We start from the raw sequence: 15,311 nt of genomic DNA on the forward strand, positions 1-15,311 counted from the left end.
ACCATTAGCAGAACAACATCAGCTTATACCACCTACACCGCCAACAACACCAATCCGACCCAGACATGTTCGACGTCTATTACCATCACAACTAGAAGTTGTTGAGGAGCAGGAGGAGCAGGAGGAGGAGTCACCAACCTATGAATCATTTGGAGAAGCAGCAGGCTCCACTCCGGCTCCAAGTACTTCAGCAGTTGCAAGAAAATTATTGTCTGAGGCTAGGAGTGATGAGGAGGAGGATGAGGAGGAAGAGGAGGAGGAGGATATTGAGGCAGTGTTGAATAACAGCAGTCCTAAGGAAGTGTACAACATTTATACTCAAAGTGGATTGAGTGGAACTAAAGTGGGTCCATATGTTTATAGAGCAATGTTGAATGATAGTAGTGCAGATACTACATTTGGACCAAGATTAGTTGGAAACAAGTACTATTTGGGTAGTAGACGTCTAACCTTTGGAAGTGATGGCTCAAAGATTGAACTGACTGACCCTACAGATGAAGAACATAAAATGATTTTTGATGCAACAGCCGGACTATGTGAGCTGATTTTTAAAAAGAAGCCTAACAATCAACTTGTCACATCACCTGACTCAAATGCATACAAACGCATTCTGTATTTGACCAATTTGTATAGGAAAAACTATGACCCAGTTGGACGTATTATAAACTCCAATGATGCCAAGTACAAGAAGACAATTTACTCACTGATAAGGAATGGTAAGCATAGTGGGAGAGGACTGGTGACACCATTTAATATGGTGGCAAACAATCAAACTAAGATTGAGTACGTCTACTACAATGATCCCAATGAACTTGTGGACAGGCTGAAACTATTGGATCAGTCCAAGGCAGTTGGTAACACTGGACATGAGAATGAAATCAATTCAATTTTAGAAGAGTTGGTAGAAGGTGGCTACATAGTTGCTAATCCTGCATACTAGTTTCACTATATAAGAGACATTGCTTTGCTTATGTATAGCAGTCAAGTCATGGATTCCATAGGAAACATTAATGCTCGCTACAGGCGTTTGACCAATTTGGGAAATCCACGTGCTGACAGGGATGCTGTCAACTTTTCAACATGTAGAGAACTGATTTCAATGTGGCTGCCAAAGACAAGGGACAATACCACATCACAGGTATTTACAAGTCTCAATGATTCAATACTTACTGATATGATGGATCCAATTAAGCCTACTGATGGAGTGAACAATCGATATCTTGAGAAGAGGCTGATTGAGTTTGCTGGTAAAATGTTTTCATTGTATTTAGACATTGTGTTAGATCCGAAAAATACTAAAACTATGAAGGGATTGTCACCCAATGAAATGAAGAAACGTTTCATAGATCTTATGGGATTACCGGAACCCCCTCCTACAACACCACCCACACAAACATTGTCCACACCAAAAAAAGTATAAAACCAGCTGCTAAAACCGTTAAGAAACATTAGATGGCTGGATGTAAGAGAGAGAGGAAGTACCGGGGAAGAGGGGTACTGTCATCAATTGCAAAAGTTGCAGGTTCAATAGTTAAAAAGAGTGCTGGAAAATTGGTGAACAAGGCAATTGACATTCTACCTGTTGAACTTCACATCCCTGGTTACCAGTACTGTGGACCAGGTACAAAGCTAGAGAAGCGGTTGGCACGAGGCGATCCCGGTATAAATAGTCTTGATCGAGCCTGTAAGGAGCACGACATTGCTTACTCGAGGAGCAGTGATACAGCGAGCAGAGCAGTAGCAGACAACATTTTGACAGATCAAGCTTGGAGTGTGGTAAACTCTTCAGATGCAGGAGTACTTGAGAAGGCTGCAGCACTAGCAGTCACCAACATCATGAAGGCTAAGGCAAAGTTTGGGGGAGGAGCAAGAAGTTGTAAGAAGAAGAATTCTAGGAAAAGTCGGCACACATCGTCCAAGAAAGGTAAAGGACTTTATCTAAGACGTCAGCAGACATCATCCAAGAAAGGTAAAGGACTCTACCTGAGACAACAACGCAGGACGCAGGGAAATGGGGCACGTCGCCATCAATGTGGCGGCAAGAGAAGATGCTAGTTGCCCTACCTGATCGAGCCCTTACCGATGCTGATCTCCACAAGTATGCATGTCAACTGAAGCTAAAGCACTTTCGAGGAGTGTTTATGCGGGATGCTCTACCATTGAATGGACCCTGGAGGAGAGAATGCGGCATTATCAACCTGGACACCAGCACTGGAGCTGGCACACATTGGGTGTGCTATGTGAAGAAGGATGATGTGTCTCACTACTTTGATGGATTTGGCAACCTGAGACCGCCACAGGAGTTTATCAACTATATGCACAAAGGACTGGAGCCAGCATCGAGGATTGAGTACAACTATGATCAGAAGCAGGAAGATCTTTACTCACACATCTGTGGGCATTTGTGTTTACAATTTTTGATTGATGAAAATAAATAAATGATTCACTATCTCTCTTGTACATTATTTCCATCCCTATAAATACCGAGTGTAGGCTGATTGCTACTCATTGTGCAACTGTATGTTGAGCAGGCAACAACAATGATGTTGTGTTTTGGAGGTAGGACATCAATACTAAAGAGTGACTTTTATCCACCACTTGATGTGAGCAGTGGTGAATGGGAAATTGGTCTGATTAGCTTTACAAGTTGCAACTCAATACCTAATATTGAGGAAGGTTTCAATAATGTACTACATTTTTATGCAAGTAATAGAATTTCTAAGAAGGGTGTTACTAGTGCAGAGATAACACATGATGAGCTACGGAGTATGGCTAAAGCAAGATTTGAAGAGTATTGGAGCGAGGTGCTTAAACATCAGAAGCATAAACCTGGCAAGTCTGATGATGATGATAAGGATGGTACAGTATTGCCTAAAAGGACTAAAAGGAGAATGCCAGCTACTACTGTTGACAAGGAGGATTTGGTTCTGCATCAGGTATCATTACCAACAGGTAGCTTTGAATTTTCTACAATTACTGACTTGCTTGCACAAAGGCTGTCGGAAAATGATGTTGATTTCCAGGTGACTGTAGATCCATCAACCTTAAAGTGTATAGTTTTGAGCAGTGCTAAGCTGGATTTACGACCACAAGATTCAATAGGGAAACTGTTGGGTTTTACCAATACCCAGTTCATAGAGCCCAACACATCTACTAGAAGTGATAATACTGTACAAATCAGTCGGCCTAATGTGATACGCATCACCTGCAACATTGTGACTGGATCTTACTCTAATGGAATTACAGATCACGTGATCTATGAGTTTTACCCAAACGTTGATCCAGGGTATAAAATGGTGGTGACTGTGCAGAATGTAATCTATTTACCTATAGACATCAAGCAGATTGGTAGCATTACACTGCAAGTAGTCGACGAGTACGGTCGTCTTATAAATAATAGAGGCGAGGAAATAAATATTGCTTTACATTTGAGACAACGCAAGTGAAATGGTGCTGTTATTTGAAAAGTGGAATCAAGGATTGGATATGGAGGCTGCAGTCCATCCTCCTCCTTCTTCTTCTCTCCATCATCATCATCCTCCTTCACCTATAAAAGAAGATAAAAGGAAAGAAAGATTCATTCAGCATTCAACCTTGACAAGGTTAACATCTAGGAGCATCAAGTATTTGCAAGAACGAGGCTGTCAAGTTATACAATAGAAGAAATGGGAGTTTTGGATGTGACACGACAAGGACCTTCGTCAGACGATAGTATCATTGGCTATGACTATCATTCTCATGCCCCCTATACCACAAGCTTCAATGCCAACGATGAAGTGAGGATACCAATCCAGCAACAGGACATTTACACACTGCCATCGGAGAGCTATCTACATTTGGAGTATACTGTGACTGGAGCTGCCAACGCTGCTGTGGCCGGAACTCCATGTGTCTCTGGATTCTTTGCCAATCTGTTTTCAGAAATACGCTATGAAATCAATGGTGTGGAGGTGGACAGCATACGTAATCCAGGTATCACCAGTCTGATGAAGAATGCTATGACATTCGAGCGAGATGAACGCAGCAAGATGGAAGCGGCCGGCTACAAGTTTAGTTCAACCACTGGTTTTGCTAATTTTGCTGCAGATGGTACAAAAATGGATGTACCTCTACGATACCTGCTAGGTTTTGCTGAAGACTATAGACAGATTTTACTCAATGTGAAACAAGAGCTGGTGTTGAGAGTCAGTCCTAATTTCAATGACTGTGTGAATGTTGCTGCTGCCAATGTAGCAATCACAAAGCTTTTGTGGAGAATGCCATATTTAGAAGTGGCAGATGATGTAAGAATGCGTCTGCTACAGATTGTACAGAATGACACACCAATCAGTATACCATTTCGACATTGGGAATTGTACGAGTACCCAACCTTGCCGCAAAGTATAAAACATACATGGACTGTTAAGTCAACAACTCAACATGAGAAGCCGCGCTACATTGTGGTTGGGCTACAGACTGCAAGACGAGGTGTAGCAGCAGCTAACAGTTCAAAATTTGACAAGTGTAGTATGAAGGATATTCGAGTGTTTTTAAACAACAAATACTACCCATATGAGAGCATTGATGGTGATGATAATCGCATCTACAACATGTATGCAGCTTTCAATGGAGTCTACAATCATGATAATGCTCGCTCATCTAAACCTCTGCTTGAAACAGGAGCTATAAGCACTGATAATATAATGTTGTTTGCTTTCGATTGCTCCCGCCAAAATGAATCACTCAAAACTGGAAGTATCGATGTGAGGATTGAGTTTGAAGCTACTGACAACATACCCGCCAATACACGAGCCTACTGCCTAATGATTCATGAGATGACTAAACAGTATCGGCCATTGACTGGTCTAGTACAGTCAGCATAGAGAGAATATAAAATACTTATGATCTGGATTGTGCAGTTCATTCTTATGTGAAGCATTGAGTGATACAGTCATGTTCAAGTCGGCTACTGTTACCTTCTCTACTAAGGAAGATGGAGAGATAAGTGAAGGAGAGGATGTGTTAGACAAATCATTGATGAAGGATGATTCTACAAGTACTACAGACCTACATACTGCTTCTGATGATGGCGTGGTATTTGAGGACTGTAGTGGAGATGACAATTTTACAGCATTTACACCGAGAAGAGCTAGCAACATTTTTGGTCCACTACCACTCTACCTGATAAACTTCCAAGGATTTGAAGGACTGGATCATGATTTCATTGTGAAGGAGATGGCAGTACTGGAACGTGATGATAATTATCATGTAACAACTCATCACTACTTTTTTGAGCCACCCTACCCAGATATGCTGTTGAAAGCTAGTGCGGTGCTTGACAACAATTGTCTACATCAAGCTAAACATGGACTAAGATGGTCAGTCAAGGGAGCCGATCAACAACATCTTCCCTACAAAGCTCTGAAACCAATTGTTTGCGATATGATTGGTCGATGGCTGTCTGACAACAACTTGGGACAGTCAATCAAGATCTTTGTCTATGGATATGACACAATCGCTCAATTGGACAAGCTGCTGCAGCAGGATGATAAGGAGAATATAGAGTATGTCGACTTGACATCACCCTACCTCTACTACAAGATACCGAACCTGGAGGAATTGTTGAGGACTAGCACTGGACATGGGAGCTACTGCCCGGAGCATTACCTACTCAACTATGTGGAGTCTGTGCGGAAGAAGCTGACTGGATCAAGGAAGGAGCCTATGGATGCACCACTACTCTGCGCACTCAATATTGTGAACTCAACCCATGATTGGATTATGAAGACAATGCTGGAAGATAGATATTTTTGTCGTAACCTTTTCATGTCGATAAATAAACATTTGATTTAATTTACTGTTTTATCATTCACTTTTACCCCACCACCATCATTATAGACTATATATATAAGTGGAGGCGTTTGTCTCTCGAACATCAGTCAATCGCTAACTGTTGACAATGTCATACTTTAAAGGTTATGTTCTGTTTGGTGATAGCCAACGAGTACCTTTGGATACTATCTACAGTCTCAAGTATAGTGAAGTAGCTGTTGTAAATTTGGATGAAGTCTATAATTGGCAAAATGAAGATGTCAAGATTGAATTAATCTTTGATGATCGTTCATCCCGAAAGTATTGGTGTGAATTTGAATGCGGTGACAAGAGTCTAACTCTTATCAGCAACAACAGGAAGGTGACCTTTGCAGGATTCTCATACTGCAGAGATGATGGACGTGTGAAGAGATTCAGAGTTACAGAGGGCTGTTCAGGAGACCCTGCTCTACTAATATCTATCTACAGTGCTGCTTTTCGGGATACTGTACAAACTGATGGAGTATGCAGCATTTCAGAACGAGAGGAGAGGTCAGCAGAGGTCTATCAGGAGACCACAAAATATAGAAGAGGATTTTCAATGACTAATATATATATTCTGTTTTATAATAGAAAATAAATGTATATGAGAAGAATAAAAATATGGTTTTCTTTTCTCTACCCACTACATACAAAAATAGTCATGGTATTATCTCGTTGACAGACATTTTCAATGATGCAGGACATTTGAGTTCAGAGTTTAGAGTCCAGAGTCCAGAAGTCTGGAGTTCAGAGCCCTGAGTTCAGGGCCCCGAGTTCATATAGGTAAGAAATCATCTTGTTATGCTTTCAATGAAGGCTGTTTCAACGACCCCACTCCACCTCCCCGGTCATATGACCAATGACCACGCCCACCAGTGGTCAGTCAGTTAGTTCAATTACTGATCAGTGACTGAACAGTAACTGAACAGTGACTGAACAGTAACTGAACAGTTGAACAGTGACTGAACAGTAACTGAACAGTAACTGAACAGTGACTGAACAGTGATTGATCAGTAACTGATCAGTAATTGAACTGACTGACTGACCACTGGGTGGACGACCCAATTATACCATACAGACATGATGGTCCATATGACAGGAGGAGTGAGGGTCATTGAGAATGTTCATATGTCATGTCTGAACATAGAGTGGGAGTCGTTGAAAATATCTATCTTCAATACCATTTTGATCTTTAGAGCAGCATGGCCATGTTGATCTAGAGTCTCCCATGGACATCTTGATCTAGTAGGTCTACCATGGACATATTCATCTGGCGTGATCTCATTACTATACGAAAATCACCCACGTACTGGTGGCATGACTGCACAAGACACAATGTCCATTTTTTCCCCTTTTTTCCCCTTTTTTCCCACTTTTCCCATTTATTTAGTTTGTGAGTAAAGCTGTTTATGGTTTCCTGTCCTAGAAATAGCTCCACTTCTTGACCGCATATCCTTTCCATCTAATAAAAAATGAAAGCAGGAAATATGTGGTGTGAATCATTTCCCGCGAACTCTATTCTTAGTCCAGATGTGAATTTGTTCTATTATGAAGTGTTTATTCCTTTCACTCTTATCAAAATTGAAACAGGATATGCGATGCAAATTATCTATGTCAATTTCCTGGGAACTCAATACTTTTTTTTTTTTTTTAATTTTTTTTTTTTTTTCCCCTTTTTTCCCACTTTTCCCATTTATTTAGTTTGTGAGTAAAGCTGTTTATGGTTTCCTGTCCTAGAAATAGCTCCACTTCTTGACCGCATATCCTTTCCATCTAATAAAAAATGAAAGCAGGAAATATGTGGTGTGAATCATTTCCCGCGAACTCTATTCTTAGTCCAGATGTGAATTTGTTCTATTATGAAGTGTTTATTCCTTTCACTCTTATCAAAATTGAAACAGGATATGCGATGCAAATTATCTATGTCAATTTCCTGGGAACTCAATACTTCTATTTTTTTTTTTTTTTTTTTTTTAATTTTTTTTTTTTTTATTTTTTTTTTTTTTTTAATTTTTTTTTTTTTTTTTTTTTTAAATTTTTTTTGCAAGAAAATTATTGTCTGAGGCTAGGAGTGATGAGGAGGAGGATGAGGAGGAAGAGGAGGAGGAGGATATTGAGGCAGTGTTGAATAACAGCAGTCCTAAGGAAGTGTACAACATTTATACTCAAAGTGGATTGAGTGGAACTAAAGTGGGTCCATATGTTTATAGAGCAATGTTGAATGATAGTAGTGCAGATACTACATTTGGACCAAGATTAGTTGGAAACAAGTACTATTTGGGTAGTAGACGTCTAACCTTTGGAAGTGATGGCTCAAAGATTGAACTGACTGACCCTACAGATGAAGAACATAAAATGATTTTTGATGCAACAGCCGGACTATGTGAGCTGATTTTTAAAAAGAAGCCTAACAATCAACTTGTCACATCACCTGACTCAAATGCATACAAACGCATTCTGTATTTGACCAATTTGTATAGGAAAAACTATGACCCAGTTGGACGTATTATAAACTCCAATGATGCCAAGTACAAGAAGACAATTTACTCACTGATAAGGAATGGTAAGCATAGTGGGAGAGGACTGGTGACACCATTTAATATGGTGGCAAACAATCAAACTAAGATTGAGTACGTCTACTACAATGATCCCAATGAACTTGTGGACAGGCTGAAACTATTGGATCAGTCCAAGGCAGTTGGCAACACTGGACATGAGAATGAAATCAATTGTATTTTAGAAGAGTTGATAGAAGGTGGCTACATAGTTGCTAATCCTGCATACTAGTTTCACTATATAAGAGACATTGCTTTGCTTATGTATAGCAGTCAAGTCATGGATTCCATAGGAAACATTAATGCTCGCTACAGGCGTTTGACCAATTTGGGAAATCCACGTGCTGACAGGGATGCTGTCAACTTTTCAACATGTAGAGAACTGATTTCAATGTGGCTGCCAAAGACAAGGGACAATACCACATCACAGGTATTTACAAGTCTCAATGATTCAATACTTACTGATATGATGGATCCAATTAAGCCTACTGATGGAGTAAACAATCGATATCTTGAGAAGAGGCTGATTGAGTTTGCTGGTAGAATGTTTTCAATGTATTTAGACATTGTGTTAGATCCGAAAAATACTAAAACTATGAAGGGATTGCCACCCAATGAAGAAACGTTTCATAGATCTTATGGGATTACCAGAACCCCCTCCTACAACACCACCCGCACAAACATTGTCCACACCAAAAAAAGTGTAAAACCAGCTGCTGAAACCGTTAAGAAACATTAGATGGCTGGATGTAAGAGAGAGAGGAAGTACCGGGGAAGAGGGGTACTGTCATCAATTGCAAAAGTTGCAGGTTCAATAGTTAAAAAGAGTGCTGGAAAATTGGTGAACAAGGCAATTGACATTCTACCTGTTGAACTTCACATCCCTGGTTACCAGTACTGTGGACCAGGTACAAAGCTAGAGAAGCGGTTGGCACGAGGCGATCCCGGTATAAATAGTCTTGATCGAGCCTGTAAGGAGCACGACATTGCTTACTCGAGGAGCAGTGATACAGCGAGCAGAGCAGTAGCAGACAACATTTTGGCAGATCAAGCTTGGAGTGTGGTAAACTCTTCAGATGCAGGAGTACTTGAGAAGGCTGCAGCACTAGCAGTCACCAACATCATGAAGGCTAAGGCAAAGTTTGGGGGAGGAGCAAGAAGTTGTAAGAAGAATTCTAGGAAAAGTCGGCACACATCGTCCAAGAAAGGTAAAGGACTTTATCTAAGACGTCAGCAGACATCATCCAAGGAAGGTAAAGGACTCTACCTGAGACAACAGCGCAGGACGCAGGGAAATGGGGCACGTCGCCGTCAATGTGGCGGCAAGAGAAGACGCTAGTTGCCCTACCTGATCGAGCCCTTACCGATGCTGATCTCTACAAGTATGCATGTCGACTGAAGCTAAAGCACTTTCGAGGAGTGTTTATGCGGGATGCTCTACCATTGAATGGGCCCTGGAGGAGAGAATGCGGCATTATCAACCTGGACACCAGCACTGGAGCTGGCACACATTGGGTGTGCTATGTGAAGAAGGATGATGTGTCTCACTACTTTGATGGATTTGGCAACCTGAGACCGCCACAGGAGTTTATCAACTATATGCACAAAGGACTGGAGCCAGCATCGAGGATTGAGTACAACTATGATCAGAAGCAGGAAGATCTTTACTCACACATCTGTGGGCATTTGTGTTTACAATTTTTGATTGATGAAAATAAATAAATAATGATTCACTATCTCTCTTGTACATTATTTCCATCCCTATAAATACCGAGTGTAGGCTGATTGCTACTGTGTGACAAGGACAAGGCATATTACAGTGCAAATGAATTCATGGCTGATAATGTGAATCCTATTATATTAAGCGAGCAATTTCTGTATATATTTGGTTATTTATGTCCAATGGATTTCTAAAACGGCTCTAACGATTTTCACGAAATTTAGAACATAGTAGGTTTATGATATAAAATTCGATTGCACTAGGTGTCATCCCTGGGAAAACTCGCTGAAGGACATGAAAAGGATAATTCATCCTTGGGAAAAGATTAAAAATTTCGTCGTCTGTCGATAACAGAAGATGCGTGTGCCTGTGTGGGAGATCAGCTGTCTAATCAATTAGCTTACCGTATTCGCGAGAAATCTAGAACTTTTAATTGACTCGATCAAAATAATCTGATTTGTTGACATGACAAAAATGGTATATCATAATATTCAAAGTTCATAACTATTTTACAGTTTTAAGTGTTATTTTGTTATTCAATTTGGTTTGTAAACAATCTAAATTAGAGCTTTTATGTTTTCAAATATTGGACTAAAAATTGACCTGAATTCAAGTGTATGGAACATTACCTACTTTTTGGAATATTTATAATGTATAAATCAAAATTCGGGGATGAAACAGTTTTGGGCTGTGCCTGTTAGTCCTTCCCCAATCATTTTAAAGAATTGAGTTCTGTTTATCAATAAATAAATAACGAGCGAAGCTCGGTGCCCCGATATTGAATCTTGAATCTAGCCTACTGTGGTGACGCCTGTTTTTCTTTTCAATATTGAAATGTCTTTAACGTAATAAATGAATATTGATATCAGAATATTTGGTATGTCTATACCATAGGATAATAATACAGGAAGTATGCTTTCTACTAGTTTTGTACTGGCTATGCTTTCAACTACGATACTTTCTCTATATGCTTCTACTGAGTGGTGGATATGCTATATTTGGCTCAAGATAGAGGAATTTTGTTGACATTGACGGGAAATGGGTGGAGTGGAGTGGAAGACGTAGATCGGTCATCGAACCTGGGACAGTGACGCACTCACGCATCATCACTTGGAATTCCGAAGTAAATTCCTGAACCGGCTCCCGGCCTCCCGGTGGCGGCAGCCTAACCATTGGCGGCTCCTAACCTTCTAACCGCCCGAATCAAGTTCAACTCTGGAGAAGCAGAGCAGAGAGACTCACTCATTCAACTGGGCGTCTTATCAAACCCAAACTGCTACTTAGCACTACATTTCGGCTCTTTAAATGCGCATAGCGAGTCCATTTTTGTGTCTCACTGCAGGCTGCATTTTTGCTAGCAGCCTCCAGGTATCCAACCATGCCCGGAATGTGATTCTAAACAATTTAAGAAAGTTATATACAGTTATCTGAAAATAATGCCTTTCACTCACTTGAATATCTGAATACCTAAATTGAATGTAATATAAATATGCTTTATCATGTATGATTTTCTATCCAATTGTGTATACTTTTAAAATTTATGACTTACCTATTGCTCTTGTTGTAGCTTGATGATTAATAAAATCCCATTATATTAAGCGAGCAATTTCTGTATGTCTGTTTATATTTTTATATCTGGTAATTTTTATATCTGGTTATCTTTATTATGGTTTTTTATGATATTCCTTAACAAGCTGCCTAATGTTGTGAAGCAGTTGGATGAGGCCGCCTTCAAGAGAACTGTCTGGAAGCTGCTGTGTGACAAGGACAAGGCATATTACAGTGCAAATGAATTCATGGCTGATAATGTGAATCCTATTATATTAAGCGAGCAATTTCTGTATATATTTGGTTATTTATGTCCAATGGATTTCTAAAACGGCTCTAACGATTTTCACGAAATTTAGAACATAGTAGGTTTATGATATAAAAATTCGATTGCACTAGGTGTCATCCCTGGGAAAACTCGCTGAAGGACATGAAAAGGATAATTCATCCTTGGGAAAAGATTAAAAATTTCGTCGTCTGTCGATAACAGAAGATGCGTGTGCCTGTGTGGGAGATCAGCTGTCTAATCAATTAGCTTACCGTATTCGCGAGAAATCTAGAACTTTTAATTGACTCGATCAAAATAATCTGATTTGTTGACATGACAAAAATGGTATATCATAATATTCAAAGTTCATAACTATTTTACAGTTTTAAGTGTTATTTTGTTATTCAATTTGGTTTGTAAACAATCTAAATTAGAGCTTTTATGTTTTCAAATATTTGGACTAAAAATTTGACCTGAATTCAAGTGTATGGAACATTACCTACTTTTTGGAATATTTATAATGTATAAATCAAAATTCGGGGAAGAAACAGTTTTGGGCTGTGTCTGTTAGTCCTTCCCCAATCATTTTAAAGAACTGAGTTCTGTTTATCAATAAATAAATAACGAGCGAAGCTCGGTGCCCCGATATTGAATCTTGAATCTAGCCTACTGTGGAGACGCCTGTTTTTCTATTCAATATTGAAATGTCTTTGACGTAATAAATGAATATTGATATCAGAATATTTGGTATGTCTATACCATAGGATAATAATACAGGAAGTATGCTTTCTACTAGTTTTGTACTGGCTATGCTTTCAACTACGATACTTTCTCTATATGCTTCTACTGAGTGGTGGATATGCTATATTTGGCTCAAGATAGAGGAATTTTGTTGACATTGACGGGAAATGGGTGGAGTGGAGTGGAAGACGTAGATCGGTCATCGAACCTGGGACAGTGACGCACTCACGCATCATCACTTGGAATTCCGAAGTAAATTCCTGAACCGGCTCCCGGTGGCGGCAGCCTAACCATTGGCGGCTCCTAACCTTCTAACCGCCCGAATCAAGTTCAACTCTGGAGAAGCAGAGCAGAGAGCCGGACAAACACTCATTCAACTGGGCGTCTTATCAAACCCAAGCAGCTACTTAGCACTACATTTCGGCTCTTTAAATGCGCATAGCGAGTCCATTTTTGTGTCTCACTGCAGGCTGCATTTTTGCTAGCAGCCTCCAGGTATCCAACCATGCCCGGAATGTGATTCAAGTAGTATTCAACCAATCATTAGACGTCGATCCTGAAATTGAGTCTTAATTCGCTCGAATAATTGTGGGAGAATGGAGCAGATCGAGAAATAGAATCTCAGGATTCAATGGGATACTAACTGTAGAAGAATGGTTACATAATTCATGGGACTTTGCCCCGGTTACATAAAAGTCTGTTAAATATTCTCGTTGATTACGAGTCTGTTAAATATCTTTCAAGTCTGTTAAATATTAACGTTGATTAAATGACGGTTGAATATAACGAGAACCAATCAGAAAAGCAGTAATCGTCTTCAATTAGTATTTGAGATTTGATCACATATTATTAATATATGATCAAATGATAAAATATGTAATATGTGATCACAATAATTATTAATAAAATGTGCAACAGGGCCTTAAACTATAATATTGTCTACTTGAGATTCATTTGTGATGGTCTATTCAACCTGACAGTACAGAGATAATTTCAGTTCCTATTGGATGCTATACTTATAACGTTATATTATTGTTACAATCAATGAATGATTGCATATCCCTGCTACTAACAGATCTTACATTCGTATTTCCTTTCCTTATATATAAAAATGAAAATAAGATACAAATCATTCTCATACTATACAACATACATGAATTCTTCGGGAAATATTGGATTGTATCAAGTGGAAGATTATTGTAAAATTGAAGTGATATTGCATTTAAATTTAATGCTAATGATATGAGTAATTTGCATAGTTTGATGGAACATGAGTAGAGTAAATTGGGGTTTCCAGTACTAATTATTTTGATTGGAGATTTTTTGACTTGAGAAAGATATTGGAGGCATTCTGTTTGGAATGGAATATTACTGTTCTCTAATATATTAGAAATATTAGGATTGAAAAGTATTATCACTCTATTCTTCTTACGAAATACCATATTATAAAAACATTGAAATGAAACAATCTTCCTTTTTCTGAGAAGTCCATATCCGTTTATAATATAAGCCATTTTTGAACCAATGTTTGGCTTTCCTTACCTTTAATGTAATTTGATCTCGATTTAAAACACAGTGGAAAAGCTTTGCCCTTTGGATTGATGAGCGATTTGTAAACTCAATAATATAAGCTCTGTTATCACGAAATTGGTTAATGAAGTTCATTTTCAATTGGAATATAATCTTTATTGCAATAAAGTGTAATATCCTCTCGATAAGCAGTGAACCACACCATTTAATAGATTGGAAAATGAAACTAGGAACAAGAATGTCTTGGGAACGTATTCAGATGAAGCGAATTCATATCCAACGACATCAACAGGAATTCAGGATGTTTTTTATCATCTGGTTGATCAATGGGATCCACATTCCAGTCGAAACATGGTAACAGATTGAAAAGTCGAAAGACGTTAACCATGAAGGTAGGCAATTTGAGCCACTTGTTTTATTTTTGACAAACACTGGGAAGAACGTGAACATTGATTGAAGTCTTATGAAAAGGAGGCTAGTGATTTCGGTGAATAGAATAATTTGAATGGAGAAGTGATAGTAGTAAGCTACATGGCGGCCAAAAAACGAACGTGGAGGGGCCAACAAACCAGTTTTAATTTTTGTTAGGCTACTCAAGCGGGCACAAGCCACTGCTCATCATAGAAACGCTACACAAAGACAACCCTTGCTTCTTATTCAAATGCATCTACCACCAGTAGAGTTGGTTTGGCACAAGGTATCATCCTCACTTAACGACCATTACCCCATTTTATACTCGCAAATAATACAAAGCACAAAGCACCTTGTCCTGTCCATTGCAACACGACAAGACTAAATCAACGGTAGACGCAGACTACAATCAATTCAACGTTTCAATGGAATCTAGCCGCCTGCCTTTCATGAAACTACAAACTTTGCATTTTCTAAATCAAGATTTTTTTTTCAAACGTATAAATGCGATCTGCTGCAATCAGATCATCACATAATTATCTATTTATTCAAGTTTCATGTGTGTAGAATCAAGTGATACATGTAAACCACTTAAAATTTTATTTTCCCTTGACTTGATAGAATATGTGGTCTGTTAATGCTGGTCACACACCGATTAGTCAAGACAAGACTAGTCACGTTTAGTCACAATACTGCACATAGTTGC

At 39.1% G+C, this 15,311-nt stretch overlaps 1 protein-coding gene across 1 annotated transcript; it reads left to right on the top strand.

The window, feature by feature from the left end:
- Positions 1 to 3,665: 3,665 nt before the first annotated feature.
- LOC120350196 lies at positions 3,666 to 4,862 on the top strand. Its single transcript, XM_039422714.1, has one exon. The coding sequence runs from the start codon at positions 3,666 to 3,668 to the stop codon at positions 4,860 to 4,862; it is 1,197 nt and encodes a 398-aa protein (XP_039278648.1).
- Positions 4,863 to 15,311: the final 10,449 nt, after the last annotated feature.

This window comes from Nilaparvata lugens, chromosome 3 (assembly GCF_014356525.2).
Source record: "Nilaparvata lugens isolate BPH chromosome 3, ASM1435652v1, whole genome shotgun sequence".
NCBI lineage: Eukaryota > Metazoa > Arthropoda > Insecta > Hemiptera > Delphacidae > Nilaparvata > Nilaparvata lugens.

Coding starts and splice junctions, on each gene's coding strand:
- LOC120350196 (XM_039422714.1), top strand. CDS start 3,666: ATGGGAGTTTTGGATGTGACACGACAAGGACCTTCGTCAGACGATAGT.